This window comes from Anopheles aquasalis, chromosome 3, assembly GCF_943734665.1.
Source record: "Anopheles aquasalis chromosome 3, idAnoAquaMG_Q_19, whole genome shotgun sequence".
Lineage (NCBI taxonomy): Eukaryota > Metazoa > Arthropoda > Insecta > Diptera > Culicidae > Anopheles > Anopheles aquasalis.
The window spans coordinates 2,175,001-2,190,000 of record NC_064878.1 but is presented as its reverse complement, the minus strand read 5'-3'; the positions used below and the strand labels follow the sequence as shown (position 1 = coordinate 2,190,000).

General features: G+C 49.2%; 6 protein-coding genes across 8 annotated transcripts in view; 2 read left to right on the top strand and 4 right to left on the bottom strand.

The window, feature by feature from the left end:
• LOC126575018 (F-box/LRR-repeat protein 20-like) overlaps nucleotides 1-2,102 on the bottom strand; it is a 2,444-nt gene extending 342 nt beyond the window's left edge. For both annotated transcript variants that reach the window (XM_050235495.1, XM_050235496.1), the window contains exons 1-3: nucleotides 1,813-2,102; nucleotides 250-1,746; nucleotides 1-185 (exon numbers count right to left, since the gene is read on the bottom strand). The exon at nucleotides 1-185 is cut by the window's left edge and continues 22 nt beyond it. In XM_050235495.1, the coding sequence (XP_050091452.1) occupies nucleotides 1-185; nucleotides 250-1,746; nucleotides 1,813-2,013 (1,883 nt within the window). In that variant the 5' untranslated portion in view covers nucleotides 2,014-2,102. The remainder of the gene's footprint in view (nucleotides 186-249; nucleotides 1,747-1,812) is intronic.
• A 473-nt stretch (nucleotides 2,103-2,575) lies between these two features.
• Nucleotides 2,576-4,218, top strand: LOC126574909 (protein Notchless). Its single transcript, XM_050235321.1, has 3 exons — nucleotides 2,576-2,774; nucleotides 2,847-4,129; nucleotides 4,192-4,218. The coding sequence occupies exons 1-3, from the start codon at nucleotides 2,625-2,627 to the stop codon at nucleotides 4,202-4,204; spliced, it is 1,446 nt and encodes a 481-aa protein (XP_050091278.1). The 5' UTR covers nucleotides 2,576-2,624; the 3' UTR covers nucleotides 4,205-4,218.
• Nucleotides 4,219-4,233: 15 nt separating this feature from the next.
• LOC126574915 (U6 snRNA phosphodiesterase 1) lies at nucleotides 4,234-5,077 on the bottom strand. Its single transcript, XM_050235329.1, has 2 exons — nucleotides 4,835-5,077; nucleotides 4,234-4,772 (listed from the first exon to the last, which is right to left on the bottom strand). The coding sequence occupies exons 1-2, from the start codon at nucleotides 4,980-4,982 to the stop codon at nucleotides 4,234-4,236; spliced, it is 687 nt and encodes a 228-aa protein (XP_050091286.1). The 5' UTR covers nucleotides 4,983-5,077.
• Nucleotides 5,078-5,133: 56 nt separating this feature from the next.
• LOC126574911 (28S ribosomal protein S31, mitochondrial) lies at nucleotides 5,134-6,531 on the top strand. 2 transcript variants are annotated; one of them, XM_050235324.1, is made up of 2 exons: nucleotides 5,134-5,249; nucleotides 5,326-6,531. In XM_050235324.1, exons 1-2 carry the CDS (start codon nucleotides 5,218-5,220, stop codon nucleotides 6,494-6,496), a joined length of 1,203 nt encoding a protein of 400 aa, XP_050091281.1. In that variant the 5' UTR covers nucleotides 5,134-5,217; the 3' UTR covers nucleotides 6,497-6,531. The 2 variants fall into 2 exon arrangements, with proteins under 2 accessions (XP_050091281.1, XP_050091280.1); XM_050235323.1 differs by having other exon boundaries at nucleotides 5,140-5,249; nucleotides 5,323-6,531.
• A 1,035-nt stretch (nucleotides 6,532-7,566) lies between these two features.
• LOC126574897 (E3 ubiquitin-protein ligase mind-bomb) lies at nucleotides 7,567-13,150 on the bottom strand. The gene is made up of 5 exons (XM_050235308.1): nucleotides 12,727-13,150; nucleotides 10,743-11,735; nucleotides 10,566-10,673; nucleotides 9,423-10,493; nucleotides 7,567-9,346 (listed from the first exon to the last, which is right to left on the bottom strand). The coding sequence occupies exons 1-5, from the start codon at nucleotides 12,892-12,894 to the stop codon at nucleotides 7,997-7,999; spliced, it is 3,690 nt and encodes a 1,229-aa protein (XP_050091265.1). The 5' UTR covers nucleotides 12,895-13,150; the 3' UTR covers nucleotides 7,567-7,996.
• A 314-nt stretch (nucleotides 13,151-13,464) lies between these two features.
• LOC126574898 (mRNA (2'-O-methyladenosine-N(6)-)-methyltransferase) overlaps nucleotides 13,465-15,000 on the bottom strand; it is a 4,289-nt gene continuing 2,753 nt past the window's right edge. Inside the window, exons 3-4 of the mRNA XM_050235309.1 lie at nucleotides 14,912-15,000; nucleotides 13,465-14,843 (exon numbers count right to left, since the gene is read on the bottom strand). The exon at nucleotides 14,912-15,000 is cut by the window's right edge and continues 55 nt beyond it. Coding sequence (XP_050091266.1) covers nucleotides 14,561-14,843; nucleotides 14,912-15,000 — 372 coding nt within the window. The 3' untranslated portion in view covers nucleotides 13,465-14,560. The remainder of the gene's footprint in view (nucleotides 14,844-14,911) is intronic.

Sequence of the window (15,000 nt, the reverse complement as noted above, 5' to 3'; positions counted from 1 at the left end):
CCAATAATCTCAAGACAGGTGCTCGTCAGCAGTGGACACTTGTTCACTTTGAGCGTTCGGAGTCGCTTGAGATTGGTGGTCAGCATCTCTATGCAGTTATCGTTGATGTTTGGGCATTCGCTGAGATCCAGAAACTCCAGCGCAGTGGCAGTGCGTGCCAACACTCGTATTCCATCCTCAGAGATCTATCGTAGGGAAGGGGAATCAGATTGCTACCGTGCCAAACGAGCCACAAACATTCCTCCTTACCTGATAACACCGCGCTAGGTGGAGCTCCTTCAGTTCGGCCAGCTTGAAAGCATGCTGCAAGGAAAGGTCCGAGATACGATAGCAACCGATTATGTTCAGCACTCGCAGCTTAAACAGTCGATCCAATGGAAACGTTTCCTCTTTATCCCAGGTGATCATCGGTTTCACGGGCAGATCGATCCCGGTGATACCGGAATCAGTAAGCTTGGTGCAACAGTAAAGATGCAGCTGCTTAAGCGACACGAGATAATAGTTCACGTACTGCATCGTTGCATCTGTCGCTGCGTTGGGGCTGTTACTGAGGTCCAGGATTTGAATCATTTCAAAATTAAGCGTCACTTGAATCAGCGAATAGTCACTCAGTGTGGGAAGCTCCCCAAGGTACAGTTCCTTGAAGTTCTTCACCTTACGGCCAATCACACCGCGGTACATGGCATGATCGGAGATGCGGTAACAGTTGGACAAATCCAACACCTCCAGATGCTCCAGATTCACAATGTTCATGATGCCTTCATCAGTGACGAGGATGCAGCGACGCAGTTTGAGCGTTTTCAGCTTCGGCAGATGGGTCGTGATCAGTTCCATCACCTCATCCGTTACCCCGAGCGAGGAGGTAAGATCCAGATGCACCAGATTGGTTTGCCGTACGAGAAAGCTAATGAAACCGGGCGCCTTTATCGGGTGGCGGCCAACTTTCCACTCCAGATCTTGCGTAATGTTCAGATCGGGCTGACGGCGCAACAGATCGATGATTGCCGGTGGGATTTTATCGCAAAACGTCATACTGAACGTCTCCAGACTGAGGCCATCGATCATGGAGAGCGTGTTGAGGCAAATGTCGTCGATCGCTAGCGTACCACTGAAGCGAAGCGTCTGCAGCTGGAACTGGTGCATATTGATGAAGCGCATAATGTGCTCCACCATCGCCACTCGCCGGTGGGCCGCTATCATCTTGAAGCAGTTGGAAATGTCCAAATGCGCAATATTTGGGGCCAATGTCATCAGCTTGTTAAAGTGCAGCTCATCGAGAAAGTCATTGTTTGCCAGCGACACCTCGATCAGATCCGGCAGCACAAAGTGCGACTCGCAGCAGCTGATGCGCTTTGTGAAGTACCACGAACGGAACAGTTCGTCGCACTGCTCTATTTTGAGATGGCGCAGATTTGGCACGTTCTCCAAGATGTACAGCAGCTCCGTATCCTTGATCAGGCAGTTCTTTATCGACAGCTCAATCACGTACTCTCCAAACAGTGGCCAGAACTGGCTGTTGCCGTAGAACGTGCACGATTTGATGGCGATCCGGGGGAAAATGCGGAACGCATCCAAAAAATGCTTGATCGGTGGCTCGTAATCACAAAAGTTCACGTTCGTAAACTTGTACACGATGCGCTGATTGAATGGCAGATAGTAGTGGGCCGCTTCCATCCACCGATGGCACGTCTGTCCGCACGCAAGCCGATCGTCAACCGAGATTTGTTTCATCACCTTCAACAGCAGCTGTGTAGAGAAGGAACACGCTCACCATCACTAAACGCATCACAGGATCACGCAAAGAACACTTACTTCCATCGGTAAATAGTTGAAACCGGAGTAGATTGGTTCGGGTGGTGGTGTCGGTGGTGTTACCATTATCGTGGGTAAAATACGTTTCTTAACGCGACCATTCACTCCCTTTTTGGTGGAATCCGTTTTGATTGACCACGCGTACTTATTGGCCGGGGTCGGCTCAGGAGTGATGTGGTTTTTGGCAATAAAAAAATCCATCCCTTCAGTGAAACTAACGCAGAGAAAACTTGGGGGCAAACAGAACTAGCTAGTCCGGAGTCAGATCCACTAATGTTTCTCTCGCTGCGGAACGAACTTTCACGCGACGGTGATGAGTAAGTAAAAATAAAACGGAAGCGTCGCAGACCGATATCCTTGCGACCGTGCGGGAATTGTTTGCGTGGGACAATGCCAAGAAAGCGAAAACAAATTTGCACGAATGTGACGCGGCCTGAGAACCAGCTCGGAATTCGCAACAAGATCTCGTGGAAGAAGGAAGAACCGACGCGGTTCTTCGTGTATTTTGATAACAATCTAACCAGATTGTAGCAGTATCTTGTTATTCAGTGACAGTTTAAGAGCCTGGGGATTACTGTTGGCTGCAAAAGAACGTGCATTCGCTAATCCGAAAAAGACTCATTCATCAAACGTGTTCGGAGTTTGCTTGCACGTGTTACAAACGGTTTTATTTTGAACTTTTTGAATCATTTGACATTTCATTTGACATTTCACACGTTTCGTGACGTCGCGTGTTTTTATTTTGAAAAAACACGCATTTTCATAAAATCTCTTTTGCTTTCGCTGTTTCCTTAAAATTGGGTTGAAATACGATGGAAGTGGATGCGGAGGAACCGATTACCCACACGCTCCAGGCGCGTTTTGTGTCGGACACGGGAGAAGAGGCCGGTCCACCGCTCGATCTGCCGATAAATGTGACCAAGGAACAGCTTGGGTTGATTTGTAACGCTCTGCTGAAGAACGTAAGTATCCGTTTTCTGTCCGGCCGCACGTAAAATCCTGATAACCCAGCCCGATTCCACCCCCATGATTAGGAGGAACAAACGCCGTACCTGTTTTTCGTGCACGATGAAGAGATCAAACAGTCCATCCAGGAGACGCTGGATCAGAAGAAGCTCAACGTGGAAGATGTGCTGGATATCGTTTATCAGCCGCAGGCCGTGTTCCGGGTGCGTCCGGTTACGCGATGTACGAGCACGATGCCGGGTCATGCAGAGGCCGTCGTTTCACTCGCTTTCAGCCCGAACAGTGTCCACTTAGCCAGCGGATCGGGCGACAAAACATTGCGCCTTTGGGATCTGAACACGGAAACCCCGCACTACACCTGTGTCGGTCATCGGCAGTGGGTGATGTGTGTGGCCTGGTCACCGGACTCGCTGAAGGTAGCGTCAGCTTGTAAGGCAGGCGAGATACGAATCTGGTGTCCGGACACGGGAAAACAGCTGGGAAAACCGCTGGTCGGTCACAAGAAGTGGATCAGCTGTCTTGCTTGGGAGCCCTATCACCGGAACTCCGATTGCCGCTTTCTGGCCAGTGCCGGGAATGATAATGATGCACGTATCTGGGACGTGGTGCTCGGTACGTGTGTTCGTGTGATCGCTGGCCATACGGCACCGGTCACAGCAGTCCGTTGGGGTGGCACAGGCCTGCTTTACACTTCATCCCGTGATCGAACGATCAAAATGTGGCGCGCAGAGGATGGCGTGCTGTGTAAAACCTTCACTGGCCATGCACACTGGGTGAACAATTTGGCACTCAACACGGATTACGTGCTACGCACGGGACCATTCCATCCGGTTATGGACAAAGCACAAATGTATGGTGCATCCGAAGGCGACAAAACGGCCCTACGACAGATGGCACTCGAGCGGTTCGAGAATGTCTGTCCGGATGGTGTTGAGTCGTTCGTATCCTGTTCTGACGACTTTACCCTTTACCTGTGGCGCTCAAATCAGAAGCAGTTTATCACGCGCATGACTGGCCATCAGAACGTGGTCAACGATGTCCGGTATTCGCCCGATGTGAAGCTGATTGCATCGGCATCGTTCGATAAATCGGTTCGTCTTTGGCGAGCGAGTGACGGTGCGTTCATCTGTGCATTGCGTGGCCACGTACAGGCCGTCTACACTGTGGCCTGGTCCGCCGATTCACGCCTTGTGCTGAGCGGCAGCAAGGATTCAACGCTGAAAGTGTGGAGTGTAAAGGAACGCAAGCTTGCGCAGGAACTCCCAGGACATGCCGATGAAGTTTACGGTGTGGATTGGGCTCCTGACGGTTCCCGGGTAGCATCCGGTGGCAAGGATAAGGTTCTAAAGCTGTAAGTACACAACAACTGTCGTACGATCGCAGATTACTAATCGAGACTATCCCGTTCCGCAGGTGGGCTTACTGAATGGATGGACGTTTCGAAGGTTTCGTGGCTCACGCAAGTTGAAAATGATAAAGTTTATTGCCACATTTGAACCACAGTTTTCGAATTGTTTGTGTTAAGTCCGTGTATTCTTCCTCGTAAATCTCTTCGAATCGTTCCGTCAGCTTCGGTAGGCTACTGGCAACTGTTTCCGATTGATCGCCCAAAGCCCACAGTAGGCTGATGTGAAACGAGCGGTCCTCATAGTAACGCGGTAGCTTGTACTCCAGCAAACACTCGTCCAACTCGGTCACTAGCTTATCCAGTGGTGGGAAAGAAACTTCACCAATCCGAACACCGATAAAGGTCCGTGTCCGCTCTTCGTTCACGTACACGCCAACTCCGTCCAGTTCGAGACGAAACCGTCGATGAACGCCTAGCTGTTCCTGTAGACTACCGACGAATGGAACGATGTTGTGGTGCCGAATGGTGAATGTTTTCGTGAGGCTCAGGTGAAGGTGTGCTACTGGTTGAAACTCTTTGATGCCGGCCGCCTGAAGCTCTTGGTTCCATTCTTGCTGCATGCGCGATAGGCCCTCCTCTTCATCATCTGAAAGAAAATCGGAAATTAGTATCGTGGGCCCAGGGGTTCGGACAGTTGATTCACATTACAGTCGATGTACACGTAGCTGGCCCAAATTCCGCGTTCGTGGGGAAAAGATCGTTGACGGCCTTCATGATCCTTGGGTTTATCCTCCTGTTCTGTTCCTGTCTTCGTCGTCAAGAGTTTTAGCGCAGGAGCTGGAAGTTTCTTGTCCATTTTACATCCGCCTTTCGATGCTTCTTCACAATTTCCCAGAGACCGGCACGGATTTCGTGCAAAAAGAACTCAAAAAAACGTTTTTCCGAAGCGAATTTTCAGCGGCCATCGGCAACCACCCTGCGAGTTGTCATTCCGTCGTTGACAGTTGCGCAAATGTAAACAAACACACGAGAGCGGTTCCGTGGAAATCAAAGTAGAAGATCGCTCGTCTGAATTTCCTGTTTTTTGCGAGATGCTGCACATCGTTCGAGGACCAGTTTTGCGGTAAAACAATCTCCATGAGTCCCTGGTAACATCCCACTAATCAGGCTTTATCGCGATGGTCTATTCTCTCCAGCAGAAGGTTACATAAGTTGCCGGACGTTCGGGCGTTTCTGCTCTCCAGCAGCGAGTTTTCTTCAGATTCCAGCGCACCTCCACCAGGTGATGGAGATGATAAACCACAGAAATCACAGGCAGCGGCGGCACGAAAGAAGGCAAGTACGGTGGAAGAGGAATCGAAAAAATCTTCTGTCGCTTTGAACCGGCTCAACGAGCTGCTGTCCATGATGAACACCGAGAGCGAGCTGAAGCTGGTGAAGAAGGTGGACCTTCCGCGACCAAAGGGAAAGAAAGCCAAAGAGCGGAAAGCAGCGGAAGAAGAGTCTGATTCCGACTCGGATGCGGAGGAACGACCGCGTGATCTTGCTCAGGCAACTCGCAATGTGGCCAACTCGTTGGGTGGTGATGCGAAGAAAACGGAATCGGAACTGCTGTCCAAACTGCTGGGCTCATCTGCAGCTGGCGAGGGTGGTGATTCACTCGCCAACATCATCACCGGTATGGCCGTTGACCGAGATGCTCAAGGAAAGGCACGAGATCCTACCAGAAGCACGCTCGTGAAGAAATCGATCGACTCCAAGCGATCGAAGCAACAGCAACGTGCTGCTGATGATACGCAGCGAAGTGATTTCGCTTCGAAAGATCGTTCGGATCGCAAACGTGCGAACCAGAAGCAGAAGCAGCTGCAACAACTCCAATCAACCCCCGGTGGCCCCGGTAGTGTGAAGCTGTTTGATGGAGAACCCCTTGGTATCTTCACCGATCTTGCCTCGCTGAAGGATGTCCCCGATAAGCTGCCGACATGGCAGAAGCTGCAGGAACGTGAGCTGAAGCTTTCCGTCACGCATCCTCCGGCAAATTACTTCCAAAAGATGGCCCTCTGGACGGAGCAGGGCAAACTGTGGAAGTTCCCCATCGACAATGAGCAAGGACGGGACGAGGAGCAAAAGGTCCCCTTCACGGAGCACGTGTTTCTGGAAGAACATCTCGAATCGTGGTGCCCCAAGAGAGGTCCGATCCGACACTTTATGGAACTCGTGTGCGTTGGTTTGTCGAAGAACCATTACATCACGGCGCAGGAGAAACGGGACCATATCGATTGGTATCGAGATTACTTTGAGCAGAAGAAGGAGCTACTGCAGGAAGTGATTGTCCAGGAAGCTGACAAAGCGAAGGAAATTGAGAAATAAATGTCTCTGCTCTGTAGTTGAGCCACGATAGCAAATCTTGTGTTCAGCCTTCTCGGTGGGGCAGCCGTGCATCAATGGTATCATAATACTTTCCCTCAAATACCTCCCCCGTTACGTACGATTAACTTCGACAAATGTTGCAATGCGGGTGGATTCTTGGAAATATGAAATCCTTATCTAAATTCCTGCGAATAATCGGCTAGGTGTTACTCATGTTTCGGATGAAAGAAATGAGTAATTTGAGACGATAAAAACAAGTCCTTCCCTCATTCCATTCTTTGCTTCTTGGAAAAAATGCAGCTGCAATGTCGAATGGAGGGAGTTGATTGCCTTGCGACATGGATACCGAGATACAGTTCCTATGAACCATTACAAGTCTGGAAGCGATAACGATATTCCATGCCGCCACTAACAATTTTGATAAGAAATTGTCTCAGAAAAGTATCGATATACTTTATAATCAATTCACGGGTGCCGTATATATAGATGCTACCTTCTTGGTGCTTAATTCAGTTGTTCGGTTACCTTCGAGGACTGCAGAGGTTAGCTGTATTGTACCTCTACAGTGCTATATAAAAGGTACTCTAAAGATCACAGGACATATTAAATCAACCCTAAACACATTTAAAAATGGCAGATACAAGTAAGGAAAACAAATTATATTATATTAATTTTAGACATGGCCAACAACACGTGTATCATCGTTTACTAACATAATCCATCGTCTGCTACACAATTTTAGAAACTAAAGCATGTGGAGCCGCAGCTGGAGGACTTACGGGCGCGGTGTATGGATCTGCATTGGTAATGTTAGCTATACCAGTGGCTCCTGCGGTGGCAATAGGTGGTGTGATAGGAGGCGCTGGAGCCCTTATTGGATGGGGCCTTTCATCTTTACTAAAGGACCCTAAGTAACACTTGTTTCAATATGAGATATTGAATAAAAGCAGAGATGATTTATAAAACTGGAAGTTTTGAATGTGTTTATTTTTTTTAATATTTAGAATCAAAAAGAATTTCCCTTGGTGTTGTTTAATATTCGGACAACGGTTGAAAAAAATAGAACGGAAGCCTTTTTAGACCAATATTTATTTAATAGCGATATACGATCAACATATAATATAAATGCGTGAGATTTATGCTCAATGTATGCTTGATGCGCATGATGATTTTGCCGTCTTTATGCTGCCGTTTTTTTCGTATTTAAACTTGAGAATAAATTCCATATTTTGCAAAAGGCGAAATTAACCATTAATGTTTTAAATAGCTTTCCGCTTCCAACACATTTGCCGGTTAAAATTAAGCTAAACAGCGGGAAACAAAGACTGAAAGTGATACTAGCACTATATGAAAACGGAAAGAAGATTTCTTGTAGCAGGGAAGACAAAGAGCCAAAGGCGGCGTGTGCGAAGACCATCGCTATGAGCTAAACGTATACGGTGGTACCGTGCGTGATGATAGAGAATATACATACTGTAATACGTATCCACCGGGTTCCTTTTAGAAAAGAAGGATACGTTTCTCCACAGTTTTACGACAAATGGGACACCCATCGATCTGATCCCCGCACATCTGGCAGGTACCGTGCCCACAAAGAAATACCATATTTTTGATGCGATCGAAGCAAACGGGGCACATGGTCTGCTCCTTGATGTCTTGCAGTTGCTGTTGAAGCTTCTGGAAGTCATCGACCAAATTAAGATTGTTTGGTGCTATACCGCCACCGACCGCCGCCATTCCGCCGGGGGCACCAGTGTTGTTGGTCGTTGTAAGTGCCGTTGCAATGCCCGAAGATGAGGTGGCCGCGTTTACGGCACCCATCAACATGTTATTGCCACCGGGTATCATAGCACTGTTCCCCGGGCTAGCCCCTAGCACATTCGATGCACTAGTGTTGGGTGACATTGTGTTGTTCATAGCAACACCGTGGCCTGCTTTGTTTGTACCCTGTAGAAGGTGATGCTGCTGTGATGCGTTGTGGTTGTGATGGTGATTGTCCTTTCGGGTTTCTTCGGCGTGGTGCTGAATGGTGATCACATTGCCCTGGCCGCCACTACACACCGTCAGTGGAACCATCTGCTCGAGTTGCGTACGACACTGGACACACTTTTTCATGATCGGTGCACAATATTCACACGCCACCATGTGACCGCAGGGTTTGAAGAATACCGATGCCTTTCGATCGGAACACACGAGACATTCGTCGATCTTCTCCCGCGATGAGACGGCTTCACGACAGATAAGACACTTTTTGATTCGTGGACCACAGTTCTCACAACATACCACGTGACCGCACGGTTTAAAGACCGTGTCCCGTTTCTGATCGGAACACAGCAGACACTCATCCAGTGGCCCACTTCCGCCTGTTCCTCCACCACCACCACCAGCAACAGCAGCAGCAGCATTTGCAGTGTTGCTGTTACCGTTAACGTTCGTATTTGTACCACCGGCAACATTGGGTTGAATGGACATTTTGCTCAAATCCATCAACAAACTGGCATCGATCTGGGCATGCGATAAACCACTGCCACTGGAACTGGAAGCTCCGGCGGTGGAGGATGATGCTGCCGCGTTACTACACACCCCGAGGCCCGATGTTGAAGCTAACGGTTCCTGTGGCGTACCTCGGAGTAGATTCGGTTGAACGTTGGCCGAGGTACTACCGGCAGCAGCCGTCATGTCCATGTCCTCTGTTTTGCGTTCGTTGTAGCACTTGATCAGTGTTTTGCACAGGTTCGGATCTGGGCACAGATCCAGGGGTGTCTGCAACTTCCGATTCTTTATGGTCAAATCTGCACCATTGGCAGCGAGGAAACATGCGATTGATGCTGATGCTTTTTTATCAGTGTTCTGTGAAAGAAACGAGAAAAAATGAAAATATTAACTCAGTAACCAGGTTTTAACAAACCTCCTCGTTGATGCTTACATTTCGCAGACCCATTAATATCTTTCCGAAACCTTCCACGTCCTGTAGCTGCCGAAGCTGTGAAAGCGTGTGATGTCGCAATGCTTCATGGAGCGGCGTATCACCGTCCTTATCAGGAATGTTCAAGTTAGCTCCCTCGCGTACGAGTAGCTTTACGATCTGCACATGTTGCCGCTCAACGGCCAGATGCAATGCAGTTTGTAAATTCACATTCTGGCAGTCCATGTTGGCTTTACCCATGCGCACCAGTAGCTCAGCGATCTCCACATGATTATTCAGTGCGGCCAGGTGCAGGGCAGTGTATCCATCGTCTTTTTTCTCTTCCACGATCCACAAACGGTTCGTTTTGGTAAGCAAAATCTTCATCGCACTTGGATTCCCCTTCAGAGCAGCATGATGGAGCGCATTGAAGCCGTTATTATTCGTCAGCGTTATGTCCGCACCGTAATCCAGCAGCAGCGACAGCATATTATCGTGTTCCTTCGATATCGCATCGTGCAACGGTGTATCGCCCTCCGAATCTTGCAAACTCGGATGACAGCTTAGCTCGAGTAGCGTCTTTACGACATTAAAGTGTCCCTTATTGACTGCAATGTGTAACGCTGTTTGTCGTCGTTTGTTACGTGCGTTCAAATCTGCTCCAGCTTTAGCCAACAGCCCCATAACAGCGGGTTCATCGCCGAATGCTGCATGATGCACAGCACGATCGCCATCCTTGTCTTCGATTTCAACATCCGCATTGTGACGGAGAAGCACTTGTATTACCTCCAGATGACCATTCTGGCTGGCTGCTTGCAGTGCCGTGTGTCCAGCAAACACCCCATTAACGTCCACTTTTACAACAACCGATTGTGATTCGGCGGAGCTTGAAGAAGAGGAAACCGCCACATTCTGTGGTCCCGTCGAGCCGGTCAGAAACTCTTCCACCTTCGACACATCCCCATTTGCCGCCGCTTTCACGAGTTCCTCCGTTGTATCACCGGATGCGTGTGGTTCAAACAGTTTCTTCAATATTGCCGACAATCTTTCACCGTTCGTAGTGACCGCAGTAGAACCATCGGACGAAGAAGCCTGGATTGAAGGAAAATGTTTTATAATCTAGTGCCCTAACAACCAGTGCCACGGTAGCAACAATAAACTCACCACTTTGGTCACCGCTAGTGGATTGTAGGTCCAGGATGTGTTGCAAACTTCCACCTTGAGATCGTTATCGTGATAAACCTGCTGCACTCGACCAACCTTCCCCAGTGTCTGGAAAGTTACAACGGAACATCATTAGCACCCAATGTAGGCGTAAAAATCCAAGACTCTCTCACTTACCGGCACCATGGCTTCGGCCCATTCACCGTGGCCTCGTTGAAGGATTTTGATCCTTTCGAGATCGCTGCAAATTTTGACAAAGTCTCCCACAGCAAACTGTTGCGGTTGACTGTCGATGAGCATCGAAACAGGCGACGACACTATCGTCAGCACCGTTGGATTGAATGTCCAACGGTGTGAGCTCGGGTAAGCAACCACAATATCGTGATCCTCATCGATACCAACCACCGTTCCGGTGGTGCTCAAGCACTCATACATCCCATCCGTCCATCCACCGTGTCCGTGTTGGAGTGATTGTACGATTTCAATGTCCAGATCCACCGTTACTTGATCGCCGATCTGGAAATTGTGTGGTCCACGCCCTGGTCCGTACTCTCCCAGCAACGGAAGATGATCGCGATACACGGTCATACCCTTGGCATCGTTTACAACCTTTAAATCGGCCATTCCTTCGAATCCGACTCGATACAAATTCTTCGCTCCATTGTCCCACACAACGTACGCGGCCGAGCGTGGTGATGCTGAGGACCAGTCCTGGATTTCGTTCACTTTCCCACGACGTCCGTTCCCGCCGTCCTGATCTTCCCACTGCCAATCGACTCCACGTACGACACGGGCGCCAGGGAAGATTCCACGCACGGCAATCTTCTTCGTCTTGCGCCGTGGCTCCAGCAACGTCTTTTCACCTCCCGGTGTAGCGATACGGTGGAACCGATGGCGCAAATGGTGCTTATCGCTGTGATAGCAGATTGAACAGAGATCGTAATTGTTGCACTCGGCACACTTCCAGCGTATCCCGAAGATTGGCTGCTGTCTGCAGGTATCACACATCGTTCCTTCGTGTTTGATGCCGGTCGGGGCACTGTCCAGAATGCGCAGATCGTATGCTCCGGCACACCGATAGTTAGCCGCTGTCCCGTTGTCCCAAACGACGACCACCTCCTCCTGGGACTCAAAGTTGCGCACTGTTCCGACATGTCCTTCGCCACCATCCTGCAAAAAAAAGGGTCGAACAGAAACCGGTCAGACTCAGGTCAGAGAAATTGTTTAATCCCCAGGGCCCCAGACATGAAACGCGGAAGTCATGGCAAGAAACCAAAACAAGCCGCGATCACGGATCGTACCACATGCAGCCTCTCACTGGAGGCGCTTCATTCAGCGAGATTGCGGAAGCCTTATCACCTTCAACCCGCGATGAAATGACAGTGTTTATGATTACCCTAGTAACGGTCCTGTTTGATGGCGCCGCCAATCCGTGAGAGCGTCGGAGGGTGTGCCGTGGGTGTTGTGCCACAACTCCCTCTCCCCCTCCTGCACAAGATGTTGTGATTCGAAAATCAATCAACTGAATCATCAGCGTCAATGGTAGGAATTGCGGCGCCGTCTTCTTCGATCAGGCGGCAAACTCCCAAACGGATAACCTTGAAACGAGCAGCATCCCGTCACCATGACTACATGATCCTAGGGCTGCAAACATTTTCGTTAATTATTGTCGCATCACCCGCCTGCTATGCCATTTCCAATACTCGCCAAAAACCGTTGGTGCGTGATGGATAGGTTTTTCATTGATTTTATCTCTCTCGAGACGCAGAAAAGGAAGAAGCGACCGTAGCATAAATTATGCTCCGCTACCTGCTAACCCGAGACCCACGACCCACCACACATATGTTTGTAAATCGGCTTTGTACATCTCCGGTCCCCGAGGGTCCTTTACCCATCTTCACAAGCTTCTTATGACCCAAATAATCCCGACATGCCTGGCATCAGCGCGACTACCCGTTGAGTAATGGCTGACGACGATGGTCCTCCCTTTTTCCTGCGGCGGGGGTACATGTCTAGAGGAATGCGCATCTCAAACCGGATGCTGTGTAGCGGAATCGCATGACGATACCCGACTGCTGTGGTTGCTGCGATTGCTGGGACATTTCTGCTGTTTGTTTCCTTTCCTGACCTATGACCAACCATGTACAAAAAGTATGCTCACCTGCTTGCCCCACTTCCAGTCGGGGCCACGGATGACCCGTGATCCGACGCCCTCCATCGTGAATCGCGAGGGGCGGGCGGCAGCGGCCACGACCGCCAAGGTGCCCCCACTGCTGGTGCCACTGGCGGCCTCCATTGCCACCGCGGAAGAACCGGAAGCACAGGCCATTGTTAAGCAAACATTCGTTCCAGCTCGCCTCGCCAAACTTGACCACCGATTAGGCGTAGAACGCAGAGAATTTCAGCAGCACAATTTCCGGACCTGCTCAATTCACATTTCCTCCCTGCACGACCGAAATTGAACGCGATGTGACACGATTTCACACTTTTCACTGATTGGGTGTCGTTTTTCTGCTTCTTTTCATGGAATTTTTCCTCAACAAAAATCCGCTGGACTGCGCGAAGGAACGAGGAGTGAGAGAAGGAAAAATGGGAAAGGTGTTGTTGGAAACTCGTCGCGAAACATGACGAGCATAAGACATAACGCACACGAGTCCTATGCTTTGGAGCTGTCTGCGCGTTTACGTTCACGAGTCGACACGAAAAAAAAACGTTGGCCAGAGACGACCATTTTGCAGCTCTCTTTTGGAGTAAGAAATTGCTCCTAGAAGCCATTTGATAACACGTGCTGTAATCACGAAAGGTGTCCCCGTTGCACCAGAGTTAACACCAGGTTCACATGAGTTCTTATAGAAAAAAGATCAAATCCGTCAAGATCAAAGAACGCATCAACAGATAGTGAGTTTTTACCAATAAATGTTTATTTTAGTGCATTAAATTTTACTGGCTGCAGCAGGTCGGCCAGCTCCCACTCCGTTTAACGATGGCTGGCTCTCCCAGGCTTCGCAAACAACGCAAGTGAGCGACGGCCGACCCGTCGAGCGCTACAACGAACAAGATTCAGGGTCGTTTGCTTGTTCTTCCTGTGTCTCATTTTCCATTAAATCGATCATCATAACGATCTTACAGACTACGCCCTAGTAACCGTACGGTAGATTATTTTACTAAAAACAAATAAAGAGGAAGCTACTCTTTTACTCGCTAGTTTACGTATTGAGCATAAAATTAGCAAAAAATAAAATGGAATAAAAACTCTCTAATAACTGCCACAGTACGCAGACATCCCCGTGCGCGCTAGGTAGGTACACGTGTTGCCACTTTACGAACTAATAGCTTCGTACGAAAGCAAAGTGCCTAACAGACCGGTGCCGGAGATCGTCGAACCATCGAACCAAGGCCAAACAAAGAAATGTACATTTATTGGGTTTTTATATATTTTCCTATACACTTTAACTCTGAACTCTAGAGACGACAATGTTAGATGTATTGCGTAACATTTTTTTTTTTACACGATGAATGGTTCGACTTCGGCCTTCGCTCGATGGTGTATTCACGATCGATCGCGATCCAGACACCAACACGACCCGTTTAAAGTCTAGTTTATAATTCGCCGCCGAATGGCTCCCACAGCTTGCAGCTTGGCTCCAAGTCAGTTCCATTTCTGAGAGCTTCTTTTACATAATGAATTTCGCTGATTGCCGACCTGAAGATGACTCTTTTCTCTTCTTCTCTTGTACTATGGTATGACATCGCATGCCACACTTGACTTAACTATTTGCTTCTAGGGGGATACGAAACTGCTAATCCGAATTATCGGATCTGTACGGAGAAAAACGTTGACCAGAAAGCGTCGATGAAAGGGTTCTGCGCTGTCCTCTCTCTGACAAGTGCAAAGCTAAATCTGAATCTAGTCGAATGCAAGGCTCTGTGCTCGGATGAAATTATTGCTGTGCTAGTTGTGGCTACCCCTTAAGACCGGCGCTTCATATTCGCATTCAAACGGTGGCCGATGCCGAAGACTTACTGGCACCAGTTGAAACATCGTTGTTGTTGTTGCTGCCGGAACCGGTCGCCTCCGGTGAGCTGGCACTAGCCGAACAGCTTGGTTGGATGGGGACGCTCGATGCGGTTTTATCACGATCCCTTTCCCGCCCGGGCCGGAATGCTTCGAGCAGGGCATCGACACGTGGCTCTGTTGGTGCCCATTTGGCGTAGCCTGCTGCGTTCTGCAACCAAACGACCATCGTTCCAACGATACTTTTATAGTTCACCTCCGACCTGTTGTTCGAGACAAATGGAAAAATGGTATCAATCACGATCGAGATAAAGTCTATGCTTGTACACACTTTGGAATACAGTGCTGCATCCCGTGGCGATACTCGTGCTCCATGCCCATTACAACCAGCTGCTTCCGTTTGTACGGACTGTCCGCTAT